At 39.5% G+C, this 26000-nt stretch overlaps 1 protein-coding gene across 1 annotated transcript in view; it reads right to left on the reverse strand.

The window, feature by feature from the left end:
• The window catches only part of ANK3 (ankyrin 3), a 329557-nt gene that overhangs the window by 47641 nt on the left and 255916 nt on the right, over positions 1-26000 (reverse strand). Inside the window, 9 exon segments of the mRNA XM_060126942.1 lie at positions 3466-3547; positions 4623-4649; positions 5089-5211; positions 5980-6105; positions 6781-7009; positions 7614-7710; positions 8986-9193; positions 10732-10943; positions 14274-14307. Coding sequence (XP_059982925.1) covers positions 3466-3547; positions 4623-4649; positions 5089-5211; positions 5980-6105; positions 6781-7009; positions 7614-7710; positions 8986-9193; positions 10732-10943; positions 14274-14307 — 1138 coding nt within the window.

The raw sequence follows: 26000 nt of genomic DNA on the forward strand, positions 1-26000 counted from the left end.
AATGTTTGCATTTATCTTTTCCATGCAGTATATTCCTTTTGGTGAGGAAAAAAGGAACGTAACATGAAATGATTTTAGAATGCATGTGTACGCACACACAAAGGGGGGAAAGAAAACCAGAAATATGGTTCATGGTTACCATAAGCAAGCAAAGCAACTGAAAACATTTTCTCATGCGCGATATATCACGGCAAACGAGCCAAAGAAGTAATACAATTTTTATGCCATATTATGCACAATGTGTAAACTTTAAAAACACTTTCACAAGAGTATTTAGAAAGAAGAGTACACTTTTTCCATGAGATGTGAAGTCTTGGTACCTTTTGAGATTTTTTTTTTTTTTTTTTTTGGCCGCCCCTCGCAACTTGTGGGATCTTTAGTTCCCTGACCAGGGATCAAACTCGTGCCCCGTAAAGTGGAAGTGCGGAGTCTTTTAACCACAGGACCGCCAGGGAAGTCCCCTTTTGAGATTTTTTAGGAAAATATTTAATACTGCATATGAAAAATCCATCTGCAACTGAATATATCCATGTCTGGTGTTGTCTTCATTACGGATAAAAGCACATAGTTTATCTCAGATATTTTTCCTAATCCATTTACTTCTAATTCTCAAAAGGTATCATGGGGGAAATCTTAAAAGCAGTCATATTTTTAACACCCCCTATTTAACTCTCTACAGTAGGATACGGTATATATCCGTGTATATATTTTATCGATAGCAAAGGGAGCAATTCTGGTTCCTTCCCAGAATATTCACGGGACTCATGGATACCTCGAACACTGGCGCAACCATGAGGCAGACCTACCACCAGGAAGGATGGATTTAGTACCAGCATTCTTCTGGCAATGGGATAAGAAACATACGAATGAGGTAAGCACCCTCGCTGGGGGAGAGCAAGCACACACTGAGTCCTCTCTACTTCTACAGTTCTAGGAAACAAACTGAGCTGGTCACAGAGGTTCGGAATGCCTGCCAAGGGCTAACGTTCTATGTCAAAGTTGAGTAGAGTTTCGCTTCCAGAAAGCACTGGTGTTCAGAATAAGAGTGAAACTCGAAGAGGAAATGAGAATCTGCTTCATCTTTACGCTCTTCGTGCTGTGCTCGTGCCATTGCTACAATCCAGTCCTTGGATTAACAGCGACTCCCACAAGGGTGAAGATTTTCATTCCTGGTGCACATTTAAATTCAAACATTCAGAACATATCCTTTTCTAGGCTTACATATTATTCTAAAGAAAAGTGGAAGAACTAAGGAAAAAACTCACCCATTCATTACCCCTCCTAGTCACAATTCTCCACATCGGCTTAATTTTGGAAACACCACACTGCAAATGGAAGGTTTGGGGATTCCTTCAATTCAGTGATTTGGGCTCCGTTTAATGGCTCAAGAGAACTTATTTTTATAACTACCAGAAACTGGCAAAGCATCTCTCCTTTACCACTGAAGTCTGGCTTCACCAAGCAGAACAGTCTTCTGAACCACATCTAGGGTTTTATACTTTGCACGAAGCAACCCATTTACTGATTAGTTACATATTTTATGCTTTAATGATACATATTTTGTGATACCCTTTATAACAAAGGGAATTCTGGGTGTCAGGCACTGAATTACAGCAGAATCTTTTTTCTGGAGGGGGGCGTCGGAAAGGACAGGGTAGTACAGGAAAAGCTGCCTTCACTTGGAGTTCTAACACCAATTCAGGGGCCATAACATTTCCTTAGGTTTTCTTTTAGTCCTTTCTTAGTTCTTCCCATTCTTCTGTCCACCATTATGTTCCCTCTCGTAAAACAGAGAGAAAAGTACCCTCTTCCTTCTATCAAAAGTCAAGGAAGACAAACTACATTTACCTTAACTGAAGCTAACCAAGAAGTAGCAACCCTTTCAGAGGTGGGAAAAATTCAATTGTCTCAGCACACACACCTGACCTTACAACTCATATATTCCTCAAACAAATACCTTAGGGACCAAAATCGGATAGGAGCTTGCCTGCCCAGAGGTACCCCAACCTCAAGTAGCTGGTCCATGGAGACTGTCCAAAGCCCAAGGCTACTGCCTGGCAGTGCCAAGCATCCACACCATGAGAACCTTAGCTTTGGGGCAAAAGAGTATCCCAAGGAAAACTTCCACCCAGGAGATTCAGTTGTATAGAAAAACCATCTAGTTACATACACACATACGTTCCCTGCTTTGTAGCATAATGGGAGTTAATTTCAGCTCTTATGGTTTTGGAAAGATTTAGACATTTATGCTAGAGGAAAAAAGAGATCTGGAAGAACATTCATGAGAGTGGTTGGGTTTCCTTTCTCTTATGCTCCCCATTTTGTGTCTGAATATAAAAGCTTCCCTAGTATGTACTCCAGGAGCTAGACTGCAGAAGATTATGCTAAGACCACCTGAGCGAAGTATTAGAGTAGTTTCCTGCTGCACATTTAATATGCTATGTTGGCCCACAGAAACAAGAATTCAGGAAAGATGGGAAAAACCAGAGTTGTGGTTCTTACTGGTAAATTTCCAATCCTCCCTGAATTCAAGTAACTGTGAGTAATGGGAAGCAGCTAAAAATGATTCACTAATTTAAAAATAATTTTTGTATAAATCCTCCTCTGATGGTTCAAGTGGCACCATGCTACATCGGTCAAACACACTGCTGCTCTCAGCACTCTTAGTTCCTGTTGGTGGAGAGGATTATCTTGAAGGCAGTGATCACCAGAGGTGATAAACATAAGGATGAGGGAAACACAGGGAGGGGGGAGGGAGACAGAGAGAACGAACGAATATGACTGAATGAACCTATGCCTTGATACTTGCAAGCCAGTCAACAATGGACCAAAACAATCACTGAGAGAAGAAAAGGGTTTAACCCGTCTAGTGAAGGCCAGCCTTAGAGCTGATATTTAATAAAGAGCAGAGGGAAGGGGAGAGAGAGAGGGAGGGAGGAAACATAAATCAGTAAACAAGTGCTACCTCAAGAAGGTAGGAAAATATAATTCTTGCCAACTGGGACAAAAAGGAATCAGGACTAAGATATAATGACCTACATATATTAAGAAAAATGAGATGACCAGAGTTACTTTATCATCCTTTATACCGTCCCACATGGATGAAAGTAAATATTTTCTCTTTTGAGCACGGATTTAAAGCAACCTTGGTACAACATTATCTCCTAACACAGTTAACTACCAAGGTAAAATCAAGGTTTTCAAATTCAAGTGATAGATGTTTCTAATTAAAAAAAAAATAGCTACTGGCTTAAAAACACTTTTAAAGCTACGATCTGGGGGTGTTTGTACCTCACATCTCCAACTATATACAATATATTACTTAGATCTCATGATAAAGTTTTCCCACCGGCAATTTTCTTCTGCCATTGGGTTTTCACATGACCCCAAAGTTCAGTTAGTATAGAAAAAATGTCTCTTCTTATAAAAATCCACATAGATTAGTAAGTGTGTTAGGAAACTCACTCATTCCAGGCTCAGTCAAGTAGCTGTAGCGCTTACGTAAAGCCAACGATGCAAAGCTCTGTCGTCTATCCGTTTTCTCGTTCTGGAAAAGAAAAAAAAGAGGAAGATTATGTTCCACTTCCTTGTGACATTTTCATCATTTTGAAACATTCTGTAGAATGGCATGTTGATATCTTGTTTATCCTTATTTTTCTTCTTACGGATTTTCCTCAGGGAAATGCTAATTTCCTACTGTGGTTCTACAACCCCACCCCAATTCTTAGCCAAATAACCATCATTTAGCAAAATATAAGAGCACCAACACAGCAGACTACAGGGAACTACAAATAAAAGACAAGCACTACAGAGACTTCTGATGCTGAGCAGTAAATTTTCCCAAATTTGTTCGTATTGAAAGCACATATATCATGATGTACACTCACTCGTTGTGAGTACATTCAAGGAAAAAAAGGCACACAAAGTTTATTATTATGATTACTGCTGTTGTTTCTATATGTTAATAGGCATAAAATGTAGACGAGGAGATTAAAAAGAGGTTAATGGTTTTACTGAAGTAATGTTACTGAGTCTTAAGGCTACTGATTCTATTTATTACTACTGAGGTGTGAGTTTTAAAAATCCAGTGGTCTGATAACTTGGAGAAATACTAGGAGATAACTTATAAGAAAAAGTTTATTTAAAATTTAATTGAACAATTATACTCTTAAAAAATGGCCAAGATAAATTTCTTTAAATAGAATATCAAATATTTGTCAATAGCCACTGAGCGCATATTTTATAGTACATAAAACATGTAAAATGTCATACATTATCATCATCTTTGATTTAAAAGTTATAACAGTGGATACTAGGTGAAAATATGCACAAACGTATATTTATCCATGCCAATCTATCACATTTAAAAAATGCTTAAAGAACTTTAGCTCCTCTTTTTAAGTCATTAGCTGGATTTTAATCCTATTGATTGTACTAAAGTACTCTTCTGTACATGTGGAAGAGTAAATTATTCTTTAAGGAAAAGTATGCTTTACCTCATTTAAGCTAAGATCTGCAAAAATATAATACATTTCCCACACTTCAGCCCTCTGCAACTTCTTTTATACAGTTCCATTTCTATTCTATCTCCGATAGAGTAAAAGCAGAAGTGTTCATATTACCTCATCCTCTTGATCTGACTCTGTCTCCTTTTGGTTCCAAGATGCATTGCAGAGACAAGGAATATTATAATGGACAGCAGGGAAAAGAATATCAGGATATGAAAAGGACTGAGTAGGGAGCACAAAATGCAAGCTGCTTTAGAAAGCAAAGCAAACCAAAAGAAGCCAACAAAAAATATCAAAGCTATACATCCATGGCAAATTAATGTGTGACATTATTTGAAAACAAACAAAATCTATGAACTACCAGCAGAAGCAGAAGCAATAAACAGAGGACTCAATCGTACAAACCATAAGAATCTGACACCACAGTCACAAGACTTAGTCAGTCTACACAAAGAGACTAATAAAACTTGAGTTTCAAGAGCTTTAATCATGTTACAAAGCATTCCTTAATTGCATACCAAGGGCCCCCTTCTTCAAGGCCAGGGAAAGAAAGTTAAAATAAGCCAGTATTAAAAGATACCTTTTTATGTGCGGGCAGAGTGATGTTTAAGTTGCAAACAGCTGTTTGAGGCAGTCCTTTTGTTGTCTTTGGTTCTTTCAGAAAAGACAGACGACCGCAGGGCTCTTGGCTGGTGTCTCTAATCTAGAAGAATTTAGGTAGTTGACAGTTACAGAAAGAGACTTTTCTGAGGATTGCCCATCTGCACAAGAGTTAAGCGTGTTTGTTTTATGGAGCCCTTCAAGAACCAGGAATAGTAAAGGGAAAAGGTGATAACGATTACAGCTCAGCCGACATAGTCACATTTAAACCTAGCAAGATTTAGAATGCCCAGTTCCTAGTCCAAACACAGGAATGTTACGTCTGCTGGTCTCATCCTGACAATCCAGTGTACAGTCTGAGTTATATGTATTTTCTTCCTGTCTAATCATTTCTTTCTTTCAAAGCCTCAGTTTTAGCAACCATAACAGCAGCAAATAGTAATAACAATAAAACAATTCTCCTGTGTCCTCTGGTTCTCTGAGGAGGAAGATGGTCTCTCCAGAATGTCCCCGGGTTCCACCAGAAATAAAGATGAAACTTGAACAATCAATTTGGATTTCATCCATTATTTGATTACTGAGCAGTCCAGATAGGATGCATTTTGTTATTCTAGATTGCTTGGTCTCACAAACATTTGCCTACATATAAATGATCATTTAGCTGTTTAAAAGGTAGAGACTCTTTTTACTAATTATAAAGCTTTCCTGGCTCTAAAGTACACTCAGGTAGAACTAGGACAAAAATCTGACTTTCTTCCTATGAATTTAAGTTTGGTGGGATATTTCCAACTGAATAAATCATTAGAATCTTTTTTATTCTTTAAGAGCATTTAAAAGAAAATCCACAGAGTCTCTCTTGAAGGTGATTTACCTTGATGGAGAATGGCAGTCTATTTTCTTTGAAAGCATAAAAGTTAAAAACAAGTTGCTGTCCTCCTTTGGTAAGTGCGGCCAGGTTTCCATAACAATCAACATAAATAGGCTTTCCTTCCAGAACCTTTTGGAGTAAAAGAAATACATAATTTAATGGTAAATGGAAAGAATTCTGAGATTTTAAGTCATATAACCTTAAAAGACCGACATGTTTCTATGTCACGTTTGTCTTGTAATTGGGAAATTACTTCTGGTGGTGCTATTTGCCACAAAAATAACTCTATCGGTTCACAATTAGTAACTGCGATTGGAAACTGCAACATGGACATGTACAAGACAGAATTATAGATTTATTTCTATTCTACCAAATATAAATCTAGATTTATTTCTATTCTACCAACTTTAAACATATTTGAGGAAGTGCCTGATATCAACCACTTACCCATAGAGTTTGAAAGTTTTTTTGGACTCTTAGATACTTATCCAGTGATTGAAAAAGGAAAATCATGGTGATGTGTCTAGACAGTGAACATGAAAATAACTCAAGTGGCCACAGGAAAATCGCAACCATGACCTAGATTCGTTGGTACTACATTTTAACCAACTAAGATAACCTCGAAGACATTTAAAATCATTTGAGAGTGAATCTGTATCACATTTTAAAACAAAAACTAAAATCAATAATGTATTTGATATTTATAGTACATGCTGTATTAGGACCTCAAAAGAAAACTCAATGTCTGGAGAATGTAACCGAAAGTGCTGTAACTGTTTACAGCACTTGCTGTAAACAAGGTACCTCAATATCTTTGCTTCTTGCAACTTCCTCAAAATTCTCTTGCTGCTCTAAAGTTTTGTCCACTTTATCATCTGTCATGCAGAAACATCGCAGAGAGGATTCTACAGGATCATTCATTTTGGCAAAAACAACAAACTTGGCCATATATGGAACACATATTAATTCTCTGTACAGTTGTGTGGCTAACCCCACAGTTTCTAAAACTTGATGGCAGTCTGCAAGCCAAAATCTGAGGGAGACAAAAACAAAATATCCAAAGTATAAAAATAAGGAGATGTCAAAGCCAAATCTTAAAAAGATTCACCATTAAAACAAAGAGTATATAAAGGAACTAAACCAAAACATTAACTTGTTCATTTGAACAAACAGCAAAGATATTTACTCTGTTTATAAAATACAGAAACCCTACTTTTATTATTTGTTATGCTTTTGCTAAGAAAATGCTAAGGATTTTTCTCCTCTATTTTCTTTTCCATAAAATTCTTTTTCCCCTCTTACACATACCCACGACAAGCCTTCCTTTCTACTCCTGCTTCAGAGTTTATTACTTCACCTCTGGAAGGAACAAGAATTTTATGGGGGAAAGTGGGAGAGAAAGGAAGATCCTATCCGTTTTTATGAATTGCTAAGAAGCAAGTTTACTACCTTATAGGCTCCCTGTGAGAACCGGATAAAATGACATCCAAGTGAATTTAAAGTTTCTGAGTTAGGCCCAACTTCACCATCAGCATTTTACAGAACAATCATACTGGTATTAAGCACAACAATTTTTACTTTCCAAAAGGTAATAAAAATAATTCCTAGTACTTTTTGGAATCCTTTTATTTCCATACCTGGCAGAAACATTGGTTGTAAAAGAGACACAATCCTTTATAAACGTCAAAGGAGTAGTTCCTGTGATGTCTTCCCACTGAGCAGGCGATGTGCCCCCTGAGAGAACAACACCAGATATGTGACTTTATTATGGGAGATGCTCCTTGTAAAATTTTTAATGTCATCCTGTTCTTTCTGTACAGCCAGTAACTCGCAAAACTTCAGCACTTTCATTAATGACACGTACGAAAGATAGTTCTCCTCTCTCCTCTCCTTTCATACTTTGACGAGCCTATAGTGACCTCCTTGTAAGATAATATTAGGTTAGGAAAAAAATCACCTTTCTGTTTGTCTGGATACTAATGAATGGCTTAAACTTGGGCCACACAAGTTTAAGCCATTCATTTTAAGCCACAATTTACATGTGCAAAGATTTGTTGTTGCAGATAGTATAATTCTTTTATTATTTATTATTATTATTATTATTTTTTGGCGGTACGCGGGCCTCTCACTGCTGTGGCCTCTCCCGTTGCGGAGCACAGGCTCCGGACGCGCAGGCGCAGCGGCCATGGCTCACGGGCCCAGCCGCTCCGCGGCATGTGGGATCCTCCTGGACCGGGGCACGAACCTGCATCCCCTGCATCGGCAGGCGGACTCTCAACCCCTGCGCCACCAGGGAAGCCCATTCTTTTATTTTTTAAAGAAGTCAAGAACTATCAGGAAAGTTAAAATGAAAGTCATTTTATACTTCCTGAATCATTTAACTTTCCAGGCTAAAAGGGGAACCAGCCATTAAAATTACTCCAGAAAAAAACAAACAAACAGGAAAACCTATCTTTAAGTTATAAACTCAGGTTAATCAAATGACGAATTAGCTCTGGACTCCGGGTGCTTATCACAAAATGTGTTCACCTAAGTCCTGCATATTTAGTCTATTGGATTACACTTGTGAATAGAGTAGGTGAGAAGAATCATATACTCACTTGGCTCGTCCCTACTCCTGGCGCTCTGTGGGAGCCTCTGTTTCCCCCAAAGTCCATGCAATTTCCTATAGCCTAAAGGGTGTTGCTAGGTCTGTTACCTCAGTCACCGAGAGATTACCTAGATGCTCCAGTAGATTCAATAATACCTCAATCACCTTAAAAAAGCACTACTATTAACACTAAACTTAATAGGAAAAATGACACCACTGAAAAATGTCATGCTATCAGCATCTTAAAGAAATAATTACAGGGATAATAGAGATGAGGTGATGGACAAGTAAAATGTTTTATTCTTTTTTTTTCTACTCTTATAATGTTGGCAGGGATGTTCAAAGGTTTTCTGTCTTTGTACAGAATCATTGCGAATGCTAGAGCATTAATAGCAAAAACAGCAACAACTTAACCAAACCTGTAATGCTGCAGAGAAGGCGCAGATTGGGTGTGGTGTCTCCCTTGTACCCATTGGAGACACCTTCTCCGGAGGCTGGGGGCACTGGAATGGTCATTGTGATAGGCTTATGGAATTTCCTTCTTCTGGGTTCCACAGTGACAATTGGGCTAAATGTTGCTTTGTTTCCAAGGATCTTTTTCACAGTTTCATCTGGAACAGGCTGGGCCTAGAGACAAGAGAAAGGACCTTACATGAAAGTGGACATTTTGCTCTTATCAGAAAGTGGACTTTTTAACTGAGGAGAAAAAAACCAAAAACAACCACCAAAAAAATGTCTTTCTTCTGCTATTAACATTCTTGTGTATGCCTTCTGATGGCCACACGTATGGGTTTCTGGTAGTTATATATCTAAGAGCCAAATTGCTATTTGGTACACATACGACCACCATTACGACATAATTGCCAAAATGTTTTCCAAAATGCTCGTTGCGGTACCAGTTTTTATTCTCATCAGCAGATGTGAGTGTCCTAGTTGTTCTACGTATTTGCCAACACTTGGTATTTTCAGTCTTTTTTTATGTTAGATATTTTATTGAGTCAAGTTTAACATTTTAATATGTTTATCAGTATTTGGAAATGGAAGAGAACATAACTTTCCAGAAATTTTGTTATTTTAAAGAAATCTTTTAAAAAATTTTATGGGGCAAAAAAAAATCGTTCTTTTTCATCCTTTCTCACTATTTCAGGAAGGCATAAAGCAAAAACAAAAACAACCTAACACTGTAGCAGGACCTACAGCTAGAGTATGTCCCCAGTAGAACACAGACGGCATGGGCTTGCATGAAAGAGACAGGATGTCAGATCTCACGGCAGAGAAACCTCTGCCTCAATTTTTATTGAGGTTTCTAGAGTTAAGTAACAAAATTTTTATTGAGGTTTCTCAATTTTTATTGAGGTTTCTAGAGTTAAGTAACAAAAAGGCGTACAAGATTTCAAAGGATATCAGTTCTAGTCTGACAATTCTTTTCATTTCTTTGCAATTTGGTAGAATATTCAATGTGGGAGACAGTTGCAGGGAACTTCATACTACTGAAATGTAAGGTGGTATCTTTAGCTCCAAATGTTTACTGAACTTTCAGTTAAACTATTAATTACTATATTAAGTTAACAACATAAATTAAGTTATTTCAGGTTATTTTCTTTATTCAATAAGAAAAAAAAGTACTGGTTAAGTTCTAACAGAAATGAATAAATGGAAGAAAGACCATTCTTGCCAAGATTTTCAGCCAGCTTTCCAAACCAAAACAAGTTCCAACTGGTTTGGTTAAAACCCAGCATTTTTGATTTACTTGAACTAAAATCTGAAAGCTTGCAAGTTTCACTATTATAGATTTTTATGATGTGGCATATTATAAACCAAATCAAATATACTTTGTTTCTTTAATGGTATATGTACTGTTTGGTGCTTTGTTGCTCCACACACTGAGACCAATAACATGTGGTTAAAAAAATGATCTTTCATCAGAAACCAAGCGATACATCTAAACAGAAAAATCCTAAAATATGTCCCTTTTTTTATAAGCCAGTACGCTAACGTTATACGTAATACTTTTTATTTAAAACAGGTTAATGATTCCCCAAATGGCCCAAATGCTTCGATTAGCAATATATCTTAAGGATGAGTCATGACAACAGTTTTCAGAGCAGAACATGCTCACATGCTCTCTCCACGTACCAAGGAGAACAACTCTTTGTGAACATTACCTGGAGGCCCACTCGAATTCTTTTGGTTAAAGCACCCTCTGGGAAAGAAGCTTGGACGAGGGGCACGGTGGTACTGCTCAGAATTCCACCTTCAGGACCAATCTGATTGCTTTCCTGCTTAATCCGTGAAACCACTGCGAAGTACTGGGGGAAATCCTTAGTGATAATCCTGCAGATACGCTTTTTCCCTAACTCTTCTGGGCTATCAAGTTCTGAAAAGAAAAAAGAATGAAAAAGCCATGAGAATAAGCCTATCTACCCAATACCTTGAGACAAACTGATGTGTAATATTGACAGTTAAAATTATTTAGATTCAGTAGTATAAACAGTTTTATGATAAAGAGAAAACTATAGTGACCTTAAAATAGTACCAAGCTTTGCAAAAATATTATAAAGCTATTCATGCACAGTATTTGTAGAAAAATATTTCTACTGAAGAGGAAGAAACATTTTCAAAAACTGGCATTTTACCACACATGGACAAATTTCTACTCTTCAAGAAGGGATACCTTAATTCTGTGCTTCTTTACAATAACCTGCCCTCAAGATGCCCAAAGTGAGAATGAGTCAGAAAAAAGTAAGGCCTCATAAGAAAGTAAGGAAAAAAAAAAAAGAAAGTAAGCACTTCAGTATGTGTGAAAGGCTCTAGAACTTTATCTGAAAACCTCTTTAAAATATTTTAAAATTACCCAAATGATTTGTATCATCATCACCAATTTCTGTCTGCTCATCATTGGCCCTCATACATCAAGCTCAACCTATTTACAAGTGGACACATCTTCTTCCCTTCTGTCCACCTGCAGACCTACTTCTTGCCTTGTAGTCCTAACTCTGGTCGATTTATTTTACACTTTGCCCAGTCCTCCAGTCCAATAGCTTTGACTGACTGACTTTACACTTCACATCCAAAGGTCAAAGTCCCGTTGATTCTGTCTTGGAAAGGGCTTGCTCTCCTGCCACCCCTCGTTCAGACGCCGTTTCGACTTGCGTAGATTACCGGCACCACCGCTTAGCCTGTCTCCCTGTCACTCGCCTCCCCTTTGCTCCAGTCTACCTCCCGTGGTGCAGCCAGATGGGTTTCTTTCAAAAGCCCAGCTTTATGCAGAATTCTGGTAGGTTTAATTGAAATAAACCATTAAAAAAAATCGTATGCAATAATATTTGAGAGTAACCAAGAGTATTTTGGAAAAGTAGATTTGTGAGGGCGAATTTATAAGATTTGAAAACTTAACCTAGAAGTATCACAATAAAACAGATATAGAGAGAAATATAAGAATATAAGAAATAGATAATAATAGACAAATAGGTCAGGGGGAAAAAAACAGAGAATCAAGAAATAGATTCAACTTTATCAGGACTTCTCTGGTGGCGCAGTGGTTAAGAATCCGCCTGCCAGTGCAGGGGACATGGGTTCGAACCCTGGTCTTGGAAGTACCCACTTAGTTGCTTAGCAAAGCAACTAAGCCCGTGCGTCACAACTGCTGAGCCTGCGAGCCACAACTACTGAAGCCCGTGTGCCTAGAGCCCGTGCTCCGCAACGAGAAGCAAGTGCACTGCAATGAAGAGTAGCCCCCCCCAAAAAAAAAAAGAGTAGCCCCTGCTCACCGCAACTAGAGAAACGCCCACGAAGACCCAACGTGCCCAAAATAAATAAATTTTTAAAAAGAGATTCAACTTTATATATGTGTATACATAAACACATATACATATATATAGTATATGTGTAAGTCATATATATCTACTTTTATATATATATTATGTATTTAGTATATTTAAATCAAAGTCATATTTAAACTTCAGTTCAGTGGGGGAAAGATGGTTTATTTAAAGGACAGTGTTAACATAATCGAACATCTATGTGGAAGAACAAAGCTAAATCACTATATATCTTATATATTAATACAAATTCCAGCTGGACAAGAGACTTAACTACTTAAAAAATTAAAATATTATCAAAAAAATCAAGAGAATACCTTTTAGCCTTCAACAGGAGAAAGTTTCCTGCTCAAAACTGGATACCCAGAGGCCTAAAAGTCAGTTCTGACTATATAAAAATGTAAAGCTTTCTATGACAAGAATAATAAACTTGAATGACAAAAGGTAGACTGGGAAAGGTAATAGCCACACGTGACAAATGAAGAACTAATATGCTCAATATCAATGGCAGCTACAAGTTGTTAAGATGACAGAGAAGCCAACGGAAACTAGCAAAATGTTATAAACAGGCGATTCACAGAAAACGGCCAATAAACTTTATGTTACAATATTCAAACTCGGTAATTTACGTGGAAATACCAATTCCAACAAGATACAATCTCCTGCTACAAACAAGATACAATCTCCTGCTACAGAGAAAACTGGGGGAAAACAGATGCTTTTAGTCATTGCCGGTGGGTGTGAATGGCAATAATCTTTTGACAGTGTAACTGGGCATCTTCTATTCAAAATGAAAACGCATCTACCCTTGGACCCAGCAATCCCATTCTCTGACGTCTTTCTTACAAAAGCACAGGCAAAGCGGCATTGCTTGTAATGACTAAAGCTTGAAAGAGCCTGCGTGCCCATCAGTAAGGGCTTGGTTAGATAGGTCACGGTTCATTCACACTCGCAGCACTCCTGCAACGAGTGACGAGGAGGATTCAGATTCGTCCATTTACCAAATATTCACTGAGGACCCACTATGTGCAGGCACTCATCTAGTCACCAGGGATACAGCAGAGAGCAAACTAAAGTCACCGCTCACAGGGAGATTACATTCTAATGGGGGGAAGGGGGAAGGGCACACACCACTGAGCACATAGGAAGAAAAAAAAATCAAGGGGAGGAAATAGAATGTGACACGGGGGGAGGGGGGTGGGGGGGGTGGGGAGGGTCAGGAAACACCTCTCTGAGGAGGTGACAGGAAAGGTGAGCTCGGAGGGAGGGAGGGAGCCAGGCAGGTAGTGGTTGACATGTATAAAGTCAGGAAGGAAGCAGCAGGCAGAACAACGTGCACAGTATGATCCTTTTTAGAGGAAAAGTGTAATCTGTATGTTTGTATATATATATTTTTAAATTTATTTATTTTAGGCTGCGTTGGGTCTTTGTTGCTGCGCACGGGCTTTCTCTAGTTGCGGCAAGCGGGGGCTACTCTTTGTTGTGGTGCGCAGGCTTCTCATTGTGGTGGCTTCTCTTGTTGTGGAGCACGGGCTCTAGGCACTCAGGCTTCAGTAGTTGTGGCACGCGGGCTCAGCAGTTGTGGCACGCGGGCTCAGTAGTTGTGGCTCGTGGGCTAAGTAGTTGTGGCACGCAGGCTCTAGAGTGCAGGCTCAGTAGTTGTGGCACACAGGCTTAGTTGCTCCGCGGCATGTGGGATCTTCCAGGACCAGGGCTCGAACTTGTGTCCCCAGCATTGGCAGGTGGATTCTTAACCACTGCACCACCAGGGAAGTCCCTGTTTGTATGTTTTTATAAGAGAAATTTGCAGAAGAAACCTTCTACGCTATTAACACTGGGAACTGGAGTTGGAGGTGAGAATAGGGTGGGAAATAAGATAGCATTACCTTTGGGTTTATGTAGCTGGGGTGGTTTTAGTTGCTACAAAACAAAGGGGAGATTTCCACACTTCAAGGAGGGGTGTTGGTTTTACTTTTGTTGTTTGCTACTCACAGAAACCTCTTTTCATTCCTCTGATACCTACAGCACATGCCTACCGTCCCTCCACTACGAACACGTTTGCCGCCTCTGTTAGACACAGGGCTGAGATAGCGGCATATTCCACACAGAAATGTGCAGAATGGTAAAATGGATGGTTAGCTAATTGGATCAGAGACATCTTCTCATTTTACAGATTAACCACCACCAAATTAATTGTCAACTAGGAGAGAAATAGGGTTCACCCCAGATCAAAAATGGAACTGGAATCTTGGTCCTTTTTGTTTTCTAACCATCTCCTTCCCCCCTGCTCTGTCAAAACCTAAATACTGAGTCTCTAGTGAAGGAAAAGAAAACAAAGGTAAAGAATTTTAAAGAAAACAAAAAAGCTAGTATAGAAAAACAGGAAGAAATCAAAGTTTGCTCAGGAAAATATTCTGGGGAAGTTTTCACCTATTCACCAATTGATAAAGAATAAAAGTTTTCCATACAGAGCAGGTATATTTCCTTTCCCATGATTTGGCTTATTTTAAAAAGTCTGGGGCTTCCCTGGTGGCGCAGTGGTTGAGACTCTGCCTGCCAGTGCAGGGGACACGGGTTCGAGCCCTGGTCTGGGAAGATCCCACATGCCGCGGAGCAACTAGGCCCGTGAGCCACAACTACTGAGCCTGCGCGTCTGGAGCCTGTGCTCCGCAACAAGAGAGGCCGCGACAGTGAGAGGCCCGTGCACCGTGATGAAGAGTGGCCCCTGCTTGCCACAACTAGAGAAAGCCCTTGCACAGAAACGAAGACCCAACACAGCCAAAAATAAATAAATAAAATTTAAAATGTAGTGTCAAATCAGTTTATTAAAAAAAAAAAAGTCTGAATTTCCGGAGTTCATAACTCATGCTGCAACTGAAAAAGTTCTGATAATTTGTTTAAATTGCTGTGCAACTCATCACCATCAGCTAAGTAGATACTTTTTTAATTTCAGCTGCAAACCTGTGATTATGGTCTCCTTTAGAAAAGACTTAGGACTCCACACAGTGCAAGCAGTTTACATGGACTCTGCCATGAAATTACACCCTTCAACCAAGACAGATTTCCTAACTCTGCCTGTAACAAGTGTGTATCCTCTATTAAGTTTACTCAAGATTATTCTGGACCTACCGGTGGGAGTGAGGCATCTTTCGGAGGAATTGTGATAATGTGCACTTCTCAGCTGCTTGTGTGTGTGTTTGGGTGTGTGCACATACATCTGTGCGGAGTTAAGGTAGAGACAGATGTATCACCCCTGGAAACTAACAGCAGTGGATTGGGAAGAACTACAGTTGGCGTAGTAGAGGCCGCTTGGCCACACTTATGCCGTCTTACCTTGGATGAAGCATTAAGGCCACCCCAAACAGAAGGTGAGGGGGTACCCCTCAGATGCAGCAGATGAGTGGTAAATGGAGAAGCTCAGATTTCTAAGTCCACACTGAATTTCTGACGTCTTTCAGGATTTGCCAGTGACTCAGGGACCCTCTGTGTTGTACTCTATTTTGAAGCTTTTAGCAATTCCTCTGTCACCATTAAAACTTGCATAATTATTGACCTTCAATGTGTATTTTAACGGGTACTTTAAAGATAAGGCTTAACCTAGTGGAATAACTAACGTGTGGATATCAGGCATTGGCGTCTCCATGCCCCATTTTTTAAGTAGAATCATACACCTTCTTGAATTACTCATATTCCCAGGCCTCTGCATGATGAAATGGAGAAAAGATATCTTCCCTTAACCAGATTACATTCTGTATATATGTCTACTTAAAATATTTTTAACTTTTTTCCTCTGAGAATAAAAGTTAATAGAAGTATAAAAATACTAATACTAAACATTGGTTTATAATCTTTTCAAGAGCTACAGTTGAAGGCTGGGCCATTACACTCTAGGATATCTGCACAAATAAGAAAGTAAATGATGTGGGTAAGTAGGTAAATGTGAGGAGGGAAGAGGAAGAGGTGAAACCAGTAAAGTCACTACAGGATGCTTATGGCCTGGACGCCTACCACAAGATTTTATTGGCTATCGTAGGACAGAGGTTAGATAAATTATGATATATTCATACTATGGTATACTGTGCTATATTGCTATTTGTAAACTAAAAAGGCGTATCAAAAAAAGTCAGATTTCCAGGCAAATAGGAATGAAGTTTGATCATGTAAAAACGAACAACGCCACTGTTCTGTCCAGGACTGAATTTGATCGGAGTTTAAAATGGTCTATTACTTAGACCAGAGAAGCAGGAAGATATTACCAAGAATCTTTGCTTTGTTTCCACCCTTTACATACAGAGATAAACTCAACCAAGTAATGCACACCACAAACATGGTGCCTGGATCATATTCCTACCCACAGAGAACCTAGCTCCCAGAGGAGTGTGCCCCAGACTGGCCAGATCAGAAGCAACACCGGTGCTACCTATTAAAAGCAGAGATTCCTAGCCTTCTCTCATGGAGATTCTGAGTTGGTAGGCCAGGGGTGGAACCTGAAATTTCCATACTCAACTCAGGTGACTTTATGACTTGACACATTTGAGAAGCGAGGTCTTAGTAGACTCTCACCCTGTATCTGTCCTTAAAAATCCAGAACCCAAATTATTAAAAATATGACAACAGGATCCCATGAAAAACAACTCAAGGATGTTTCAATATGAGAAGAGGAGCATATGGGGCAACAATAAATATCTACTAGGTTAAAATAGTTTTATTTTTAAAAGGATATACTAAACCACTCCATAGCTATAGAATTAAAGGAGGCAAGGGCATAAAAAAATATTAAGAGCTTTTTACCTTTCAGGGTGATTCATAATGCGTAGACTATGAAAGAACCCTGGATCCCTCTCTCTTTCTCTCTTTTTAATTTGTTACTAGCAAAGTTTCCTCCCTCTCTCTCTCTCTCTCTCTCTCTCTCTCTCTCTCTCTCTCTCACACACACACACACACACACACACACACACACACACACACACACACACACACACACACACACACACACACACACACACACCCCCACACACACACACACACACCCCCACAGGGAAAAGAGAGAGGTGAGTTCTGAAATAGGTTTGGCCAGGAAGAAGGTTAAAATTTACACTTACTGCATGTCTACTTTGTGGCGGGTCAATTACTATTTTGCCCACATAGCATTTTGGTAAAGTAAGTGTCTGAAATTCAGAGAGGTTAAGTGACTTACCCAAACTGACTTAGCTGGTCTGCTTTAGAGCTGAGATTAGAACCTAAGACCAGGCTGGGGGAACGGATGAAATCACACAGACATGGACTCCAACCACCATTTAACACAGTGTCTTTGCAGACTAGCTGGCATGTGTGTAGTGGTTGATAAACGGATGAGTAATGGATGGATGTGCAAACACCCTGGTCCAAAAGGTGACATGACTTCGTACTGGCCCCACTCCAGGAGCACAAAGCTCTCATGATAGTGGCGCTTTCTGCTGCATAAGAAATGGAAGCTGATGTTCTGCAGCATTCTTGCCTCGCTGATGAATGATAAATGTCTTAAGTACCTTGTAACTCCTTTAGTTTATTTGTAAAAGCTGGGACAGCATTCTCTGTAACAGATTTTGCAACAGAGCAAGAAGGATCATAAAATGCTTTGCAAATATGAATGGGTGTGAAGGTCATAATACAATGAATCCTAAATAACAGGATTGAAATCATGTTCCCACAAAATGAGTTTTTCTTAAAGCATTCAAATGATCACAGTGATTAGTTCTGCCTCACTCTTACATGCACTAAATGTCTTGATAACATGGTCCAATGGGGCCATGACTCTCTTTCCTGTATGGAATTTGTTTTCTGAAGGCTGTTTGTGATCTGGTCAGGTTTGAGTGTGAACAGTCTATAGAAGGAATACAACCTCGAGTTTTCACAAAGGATGATTTCTTTTTTCTTTTTTTTTTTTTTTGCGGTACACGGGCCTCTCACTGTTGTGGCCTCTCCCGTTGCGGAGCACAGGCTCCGACGCGCAGGCCCAGCGGCCATGGCTCACGGGCCCAGCTGCTCCGCGGCATGTGGGATCTTCCCGTACCGGGGCACGAACCCGCGTCCCCTGCATCGGCAGGCGGACTCTCAACCACTGCGCCACCAGGGAAGCCCAGGATGATTTCTTTATCTAGGGTTTCATTTCTGGTCATGTGAATGTTCTCTCAGCTTGCTCTTCTATGAATGGAGTATTTGATACTGAGCGGTGGGAAAAAACGGGAGTCTTAGAATGTCAGAATTCAAAACGGCATGCTAGCTAGTATGGGTCTGTGGAAAGTCTTTGTAGACAGGTACCTTCGGTTCAAATCCAGTTCTCAAACCAGTGAGCTTGGATCTTGGAGGAGTTCCTTAACGCTGAGCCCTAGGTAGCTTGTTTATAAGATCAGGATAAGAAAAGTTACCTCTGGGGTGGATATGACAAATAAATGATACAAATCCGCCAGCACAGATCTGTTGACATAATAATTTAGATTACGTATTCTTTCCAAGGTCATACAACCTTGGAGATAGAGGAGAGCCATAGAGCCAGTCTGTGGCAGATCTAAGGTTGGACTGTTCTTTTTTTTTTTTTTAAATCACACTGTCTCTGTTTTGCATCTCTACAAGTATATAAATCGGAACTGCTATCATTTTAATTTCATTCAGTTTTTAAGGGAAAATATCACCAATCATAGAAAATTAAGTAGCAGATAAATTGGGGGAAATGAAGGCAATAAAAGATAAATTTATAATATTTAACTCTGGCTGTAGAATATGTGGAACAATAGAACAGTTGTAATATATTCACTGAAATATTTCAGAAAATTATAGACCTTCATTTCTTTGGAATTAAAGTTCAGCTCCACCTAAAATGCAACTTTTGGAACAAGCCCACCCTTGGATGTTACAGGAAAAAACCCTCAAATGATATGCTTGACCCTTCTTCCTCAACATAAACACAGCAGGAAACTTTTCAATTTTTACTTTGAAATAATTAGATTCATGGAAAGTTGCAAAGACAGTACAGAAAGGTCCCAACATTTTAGTAATTTAACTCATATTCTTATTGAATTCTGGCATCTGCTATATGTGTGTCTGGATCAGCATTATTTTACGTCTTTAACTACCCAAGGTAGGGACCTTCTTTGTTATTCAGATTTGCACAAATAACTGAGTGCTAATGATGCAGAATGTCTGGAAACAATGATATACCTGTTTGTTTTCCCCTCCAGTTTTTGCAATCCGTATAATTGCTGACAATCATATATCTTAAAGTTATTTTTAGAAAACTAATTCCTAATCATTATGTGCCCTTCTCCGGCTTCCCAGACCTCCTCTCCCCATTTGTTTGTGGCATCTGTTCTTTTAGAAAGTTGCTTCCTGTCTTGGGTATGGGTCACTGAATTATTGAGGAAATGTATTGTCAAGAGTGGCAGCACATGCCGGGATACAACTCATTCATTTCTTCATTTCTTCAACAAATTATGACGAAGTGACAACACTGCTAAGGGCTGTTATATTCATTGGGCATAATGACTGTCACCAGTCAGAGCCATTCCTTGCCCTCATGGACTTTACAGTCCACTAAGGAAGAGAGCAAAGTTCAAAACTGCTTGTTACAGAAGAAGACAGGCCAGGTGCGATAGAAGTATTTACCAAGTGTGTCTAACTTAGACTGGGGTTTAGGGAAGGCTTCCTGGAAACAGAGAAGTGAAAAGAGGGTGTGTTTGGCCATGCTGGAATAATCATTCTAAGGTTTTCCTCCATGACTGCAGAAGCCTTGTATTCTTTGCATCTGCTTCTCCCTGTTATTTTCCAGAAAAATGTTCTTCCACATCTGCTTACTGCAATTAGCCCCCTTACAAACGTTCTTCAACCCTTCGTTTAACCATCGGTACTATATCCAGACAAGAAACAATTTATATAATCCTATCTTCAAAATCAGGATCGTATATAATGTCTTAAAGCTAAACACCATCAATCCGTAACCCAGCCTATGCAGCAAACACAGAAGCGCACTGAGCTCTAAGGGGCCTAGACCTGCCGTGTCTGGCACATCGGCCTCTATTCACATCGACACGAAAGGTGACGGAAGCTAACACCCAGTCTCTCAGACCCCTTCACTGTCCCTGGAGCGCACAGAGCCCCACTCTGTCTGACACATGGGACAGGGTGTCTCATGTCATTTTTTGACCCACTGATGTTTCATAAAGACACGTAATTGCAAGAAGTACATTACACACAGACATATATAAAACCTGGCATTATTAATGTTCATCTGCTTCGGTCCCATTTTCATTTCCTGACTAGTAGGGGTGAGGGAACTGTTCTGGCCCAGTTATGCACCAGGTGGGCATCGCTGAATCCACTTAAAAGTAAGTTTTCTGGCAGTGGACTGAAAGCAGATTAGCATCTTGTTATGGTTTAATTAATAGTTTGGGGCTTTTTCGCTTTTTCTATTTTTTTCTTACACCCCAACCACAGTCCTGATTTGGTTAAGTTCAATTTTTCCTTTTTCCTCCAGAATTTTTCAAAATTGTTAATCGATTTCCCCAACAGATGGTGCTGTGTACAACGTGAAACTACATATTTCACTTTTCAGTGCTCAACTACTTCTATAAGCAGTTCTTAAGATCTCAAAGGAGGAAGGATTCTTCTACTAGTAAATAGCATATTCTTTTCCATGATGGCTTATCATAGGATATTGAATATGGTTCCATGTGCTATACAGTAGGACCTCATTGTTTATCTGTTCTATGTATAGTAGTTTGTATCTGCTAATCCCAAACTCCCAATCCAACCCTCCCCCATCCCCGTTTTCCCCCCCGCCCCCGGCAGGCACAATTTTAAACATGTTGAATTGAACTTTGTGAGTTTAGCTCAAGTAAGGTTTTAATTAAACTTACAAAGTGGATTCAATTTGGTGCATTTTAAAGATGATGTTTTTGTGGGGAGCAGAATGAGTATTTTTTTGTTTTGCGATATCTTTCTCTCCTGAGAAAACACGAACGAACAAGTGCTAGAACATGATCTATGTCTGCTGCCAAACAGAAAAGTTGCTCCTGCCACATGATACCTCAGTGGTAACAACAGGTTCTTCACACCCAGACCAACTGTCCTGTGTCATTCTAGCCTGTTATTTCAATAGAGCTGCTCTAACACACCTGCTTCATTAGCATAACCACTGATGCCTTTATCTCTGAGGTTGCTAGTGCCACAAATAACTCTTGATTCCACCCTATTCTGCAATGACAGTTTTTCCTGAATACATGCTATGTCCTTTGGAGTCATACAAGAACTAGGAGGGTACCTTGATTCATAATGGAAAATTTAAGTAGCAGCTGACATTCGTGTCACCTTTTGTTCCACACAAAGCACTTTCATAGGCATCCTTTTTGATCCTTCTCTTTTGAGAAGATACAGAGGCAAGGGAGTATTGTAGAAAAAAGACTAGATTTGGAGTCAGAAGTCTAGATTTTGGAAGTCTAGATCTGTCTGCTCACTATTTCCTGACTGGGTGGTAGTCACGGGGTAATCATCATCAACTGTGACCAGGGATTCCACTAGCCCTGGAGGTGTCCTCGTGGGATCTGGAAAAGCGTCCATGTGGAGTGGACACAGCTCTGTAGGCGACTAGAGAGTCGCTTTGAAAACATTAGATAAAGGTGCCCCTTTGTCCTGAAGGCCAGTGTCAGAGCAGATGGCTTGGAAAGTGGAAGAGGCAAGATGTCTGCCCCCCTCACTCTCCTAAACAGCTGTACGTGGCAGCCGTGGCTATGGCTAACTTTGAGAGTGGTTCTCATGTGTCAGACATCATGCTGAGAAATTCACACATATTAGCTCATCTATTTCCCATTAGTTCTCTATGAGCTTAGAGAGATCAAGGGCTTTCTTGGATTCGCACAGCTAGTAAGCCGTGGAGCCAGGATGGGAATTCCAGTCTGTGTGACATCCACAGGTCGTGATCCTCACGACCACACCACGTTGGGCAAACTATCCTCCTCCTTGGACTTGTCTTTCCCTGGAGTTACAATTTGTTTTTTTGTTTGTTTGTTTTTGGCGGTACGCGGGCCTCTCACTGCTGTGGCCTCTCGCGTTGCGGAGCACAGGCTCCGGACGCGCAGGCGCAGCGGCCATGGCTCACGGGCCCAGCCGCTCCGCGGCATGTGGGATCTTCCCGGACCGGGGCACGAACCCGTGTCCTCTGCATCGGCAGGCGGACTCTCAACCACTGCGCCACCAGGGAAGCCCTGGAGTTACAATTTGATTGTGTACATGGAAAGGCTTTGCAAGTTTTAAAATACTGTAGAACCATAATCTAATCTTTACAATTGTGTTGTTCAGTAAAAAAATCACTGATCAAAATACTGGCTAAGATGCTTTCTAAACACTTGGGTTTTAAGATTTTCAGAGAAGACGGTGCAACAGGACTAGTTATAAAAGTAGAATACAGATTACTTATAAAGTAACACATTGAGTTCATTTATGGAAAAGAGGGTTAAAATGAGACATTTATAATAAGACAGGTATTATCAAGGGTCACTTGCCATAGATGGCAGATAAGGCTTAATTGTTATGAACTGGGTAAACTGATAGGGTAAATAAAATAATAGTAGAATGATTTATTTCTCTTTTTCTTTAAGGAAGTCTTGAGTGATCTGGTCACTGGCTTATTTTATGTACTATTTTTATCTTGCTAATTAACAGCTATCCAGGGGCACAGAGTGGTGAGGGTAGAAATAACATGAAACCTCCTAAACCATGCTTATGCTTCTCTCCCCACAAGAAGTTTGACTAGTTGGACCTTGAAGGAAAAGGGTTGGATTTTTAGAGACAGATTGATTTTTATTTTTGCCTGTCTGCTTTTAGAGGAGGGATGTTCCAATAAGAGCTAAGTTTCTCTGAGGACAGGACAAGAGTGGTGGTTAGTAGTGCTTGAGCTTGGCGTGAAATCTGATTAATTGAGCTTCAGTTATAAAATGTGTGTCTTGATTCCTTCATTATCATTGCTTTTATAGATATAATATATGAAGAAAACCATGGTGTCTTGAAAATTTAGTCCTCAGTTTTCCTTTTGTGGCCTCCAGTGCTTGATTCTTTAAACTTGGAAGTATTTGCATTTCCTTTTAATTGTCTAAAATGGAACCAAACTTTATCTGGTCTTAAAAAATGCAGCAAAGAAACTCTATCCACTATTTCCAAGATAACATGTAGAATCCAGGATAGGGCTATATCATCATTTCTTTAAAACATCAGACAGATGCCCCTAGTGTGGCAGTGTCTGGGGCGTCATTTGTCTAAGCAAAGATAGGACTAACTTCCTATTTGAAAATTGGCTTATTAAAAACAAAATGAAAGAAAAAACAAAAAAATAAAGACACGTCAGTATGAAATCATGGAAATCCATTCCATAAATAAACTTTAAAATTAAAAAAGAATCTGCCTGTGCCTGATACTATAATCTGTGCTCAAAAATGAAGAACATATTATTAGAATGCAGTGTTTTTGTCAGAACTGTGGTGTCTAATGAGGTGGCCACTGGCCACAGGTGACTATTTGAAATTAATTATACAAAATTAAAAATTACCTTCCTCGCTTGCACTAGTCACATTTCAAGTGCTCAAGAGTCTCCGGTGACTAGTGATGGCTGTTGGACCACACAGGTATGGAATATTTCCATCACCATAGAAAGTGCTGTTGGACAACACTCTCTTAGAATATTCAGTATTCTTCCTAAAACATTAATGAAGTTTGGGGGAGAAGAAACAGACTAACAAGAGCTTTCTTCCAGAGAGCTATATATTATTTTTTTAATTTGAATTTTATTTTATTCATTTATCTTTATACAGCAGGTTCTTATTAGTTATGTATTTTGTACATATTAGTGTATATATGTCAATCCCAATCTTCCAGTTCATCCCCCCACCCGCCCCAGAGCTATATATTATCATGAGGTTCCTCCTTCTGCCTACTCTCCAGGATTGGGTGAGTGTCCGAATCAGCACTGTGCCCGATACTGGTGACTCAAAAGCGATTAAGACACGTACTCTGCCTTCAGCTACTTACAATATCAAGGTAGCTATTGGTTAAAAAAAAAAAAGAAATCCTTGTGGAGAGGATGCTGCATTAAAAAACTAGTAATCTACAATAGTATTTAAGAAATACTGGATACATGAAAATATCTTTATACCTTATTTTCCTTAAAACAGGAAAAAAAAAAACCTATCCTCTGGAAAACCCATTTATCTTATTCTCTCTATTTTTTATTCTCAATCATCCATATTCTTTTACTCTTTTCAAAATGCGAATTCAGTTCTTTCCCTTAGGATTTATTCATTTTAAAACTTTTGATTATGTTTTCTTATAAATTTCCTTATAAAAAACTATATTTCATGCTTTATAATAAATTAAGGTAATAACAATTAGAAATCTAAATTGCCAGTGAAAGTTCCCATCCATCAGAAATTATCTGAAGCTGTGAATGGTACGGGATATACATGTCAGTATCATGTATAAACATTTAATGTATACTCATTACATGTATAACATTTAAAATGACTCTTCTGGATCTTGAAATCTAGAGGTTTGTAGGAATTTTCTTCTTTAGGTTTATTTTCTTCTCCACAGGACACATATTTCTAAAGTAAGTGGGATAGTTAAAAGTTTTTGAGAACAGGTAGAACGAGATTTCAGCCCCTGTGCTGCTACTGAGTTGGGGGTAACCTTTTGACTTGTTTGAACTTCAGTTCTCCCATCTATAAAGTGGGATTAAAACTACCTACTTCGCAGTACTATGCTTTCATTTTAAATTTCCATACATAGAGGCATTTATCAGTGCCTCACAAATGCTAGACTCTCAGCAATGATTAGGTTCCCCCTACCCTGCTGTAAAGACATCTTTAGATTCTTGGTTGGCTGTGATTCGCTGTGTCTTATACAATACCTTTGGCATGACAATTTTTTCTATGGAATGAATATAATAGTGGATATTTATCAAGGGCTTAGTTTGTAACAAGGGCTGTATCTGAAAAGCGCCTCACATAATGACTTTATTTCTTCTCAACAGCAACCCTATGAAGTGAGGAAGGTAATCTCCATTTTATAGAAGTAACAGAGGCTCACGGGGATCCAAGAGCTTGTCCGAGGTCATCCCTCAAACACCCTCGAGTCTGTCTAGCTCCTTTGTCCACACTTCACAACCAGTAGAGACTATGCTAGATGCATTCCAAAAGCTAGTGAGCTAAATGCTAAGAGAGTGAATTTTATGGTATGTGAATAATTTCTCCAGTAAAGCTGTTATATAAAACAGTTGCTGGGCTTCCCTGGTGGCGCAGTGGTTGAGAGTCCGCCTGCCGATGCAGGGGACATGGGTTCGAGCCCTGGTCTGGGAAGATCCCACATGCCGCGGAGCAACTGGGCCCGTGAGCCACAATTACCGAGCCTGAGCCGAGCCTGTGCTCCGCAACAAGAGAGGCCGCGAAAGTGAGAGGCCCGCGCACCGCGCACCGCGATGAAGAGTGGCCCCCGCTTGCCACAACTAGAGAAAGCCCTCGCACAGAAACAAAGACCCAACACAGCCATAAATAAATAAATAGATAAATAAAATAAAAACAAAACCAAAAAACAGT

Source organism: Lagenorhynchus albirostris, chromosome 16 (genome assembly GCF_949774975.1).
Source record: "Lagenorhynchus albirostris chromosome 16, mLagAlb1.1, whole genome shotgun sequence".
In the NCBI taxonomy this organism is placed as follows: domain Eukaryota; kingdom Metazoa; phylum Chordata; class Mammalia; order Artiodactyla; family Delphinidae; genus Lagenorhynchus; species Lagenorhynchus albirostris.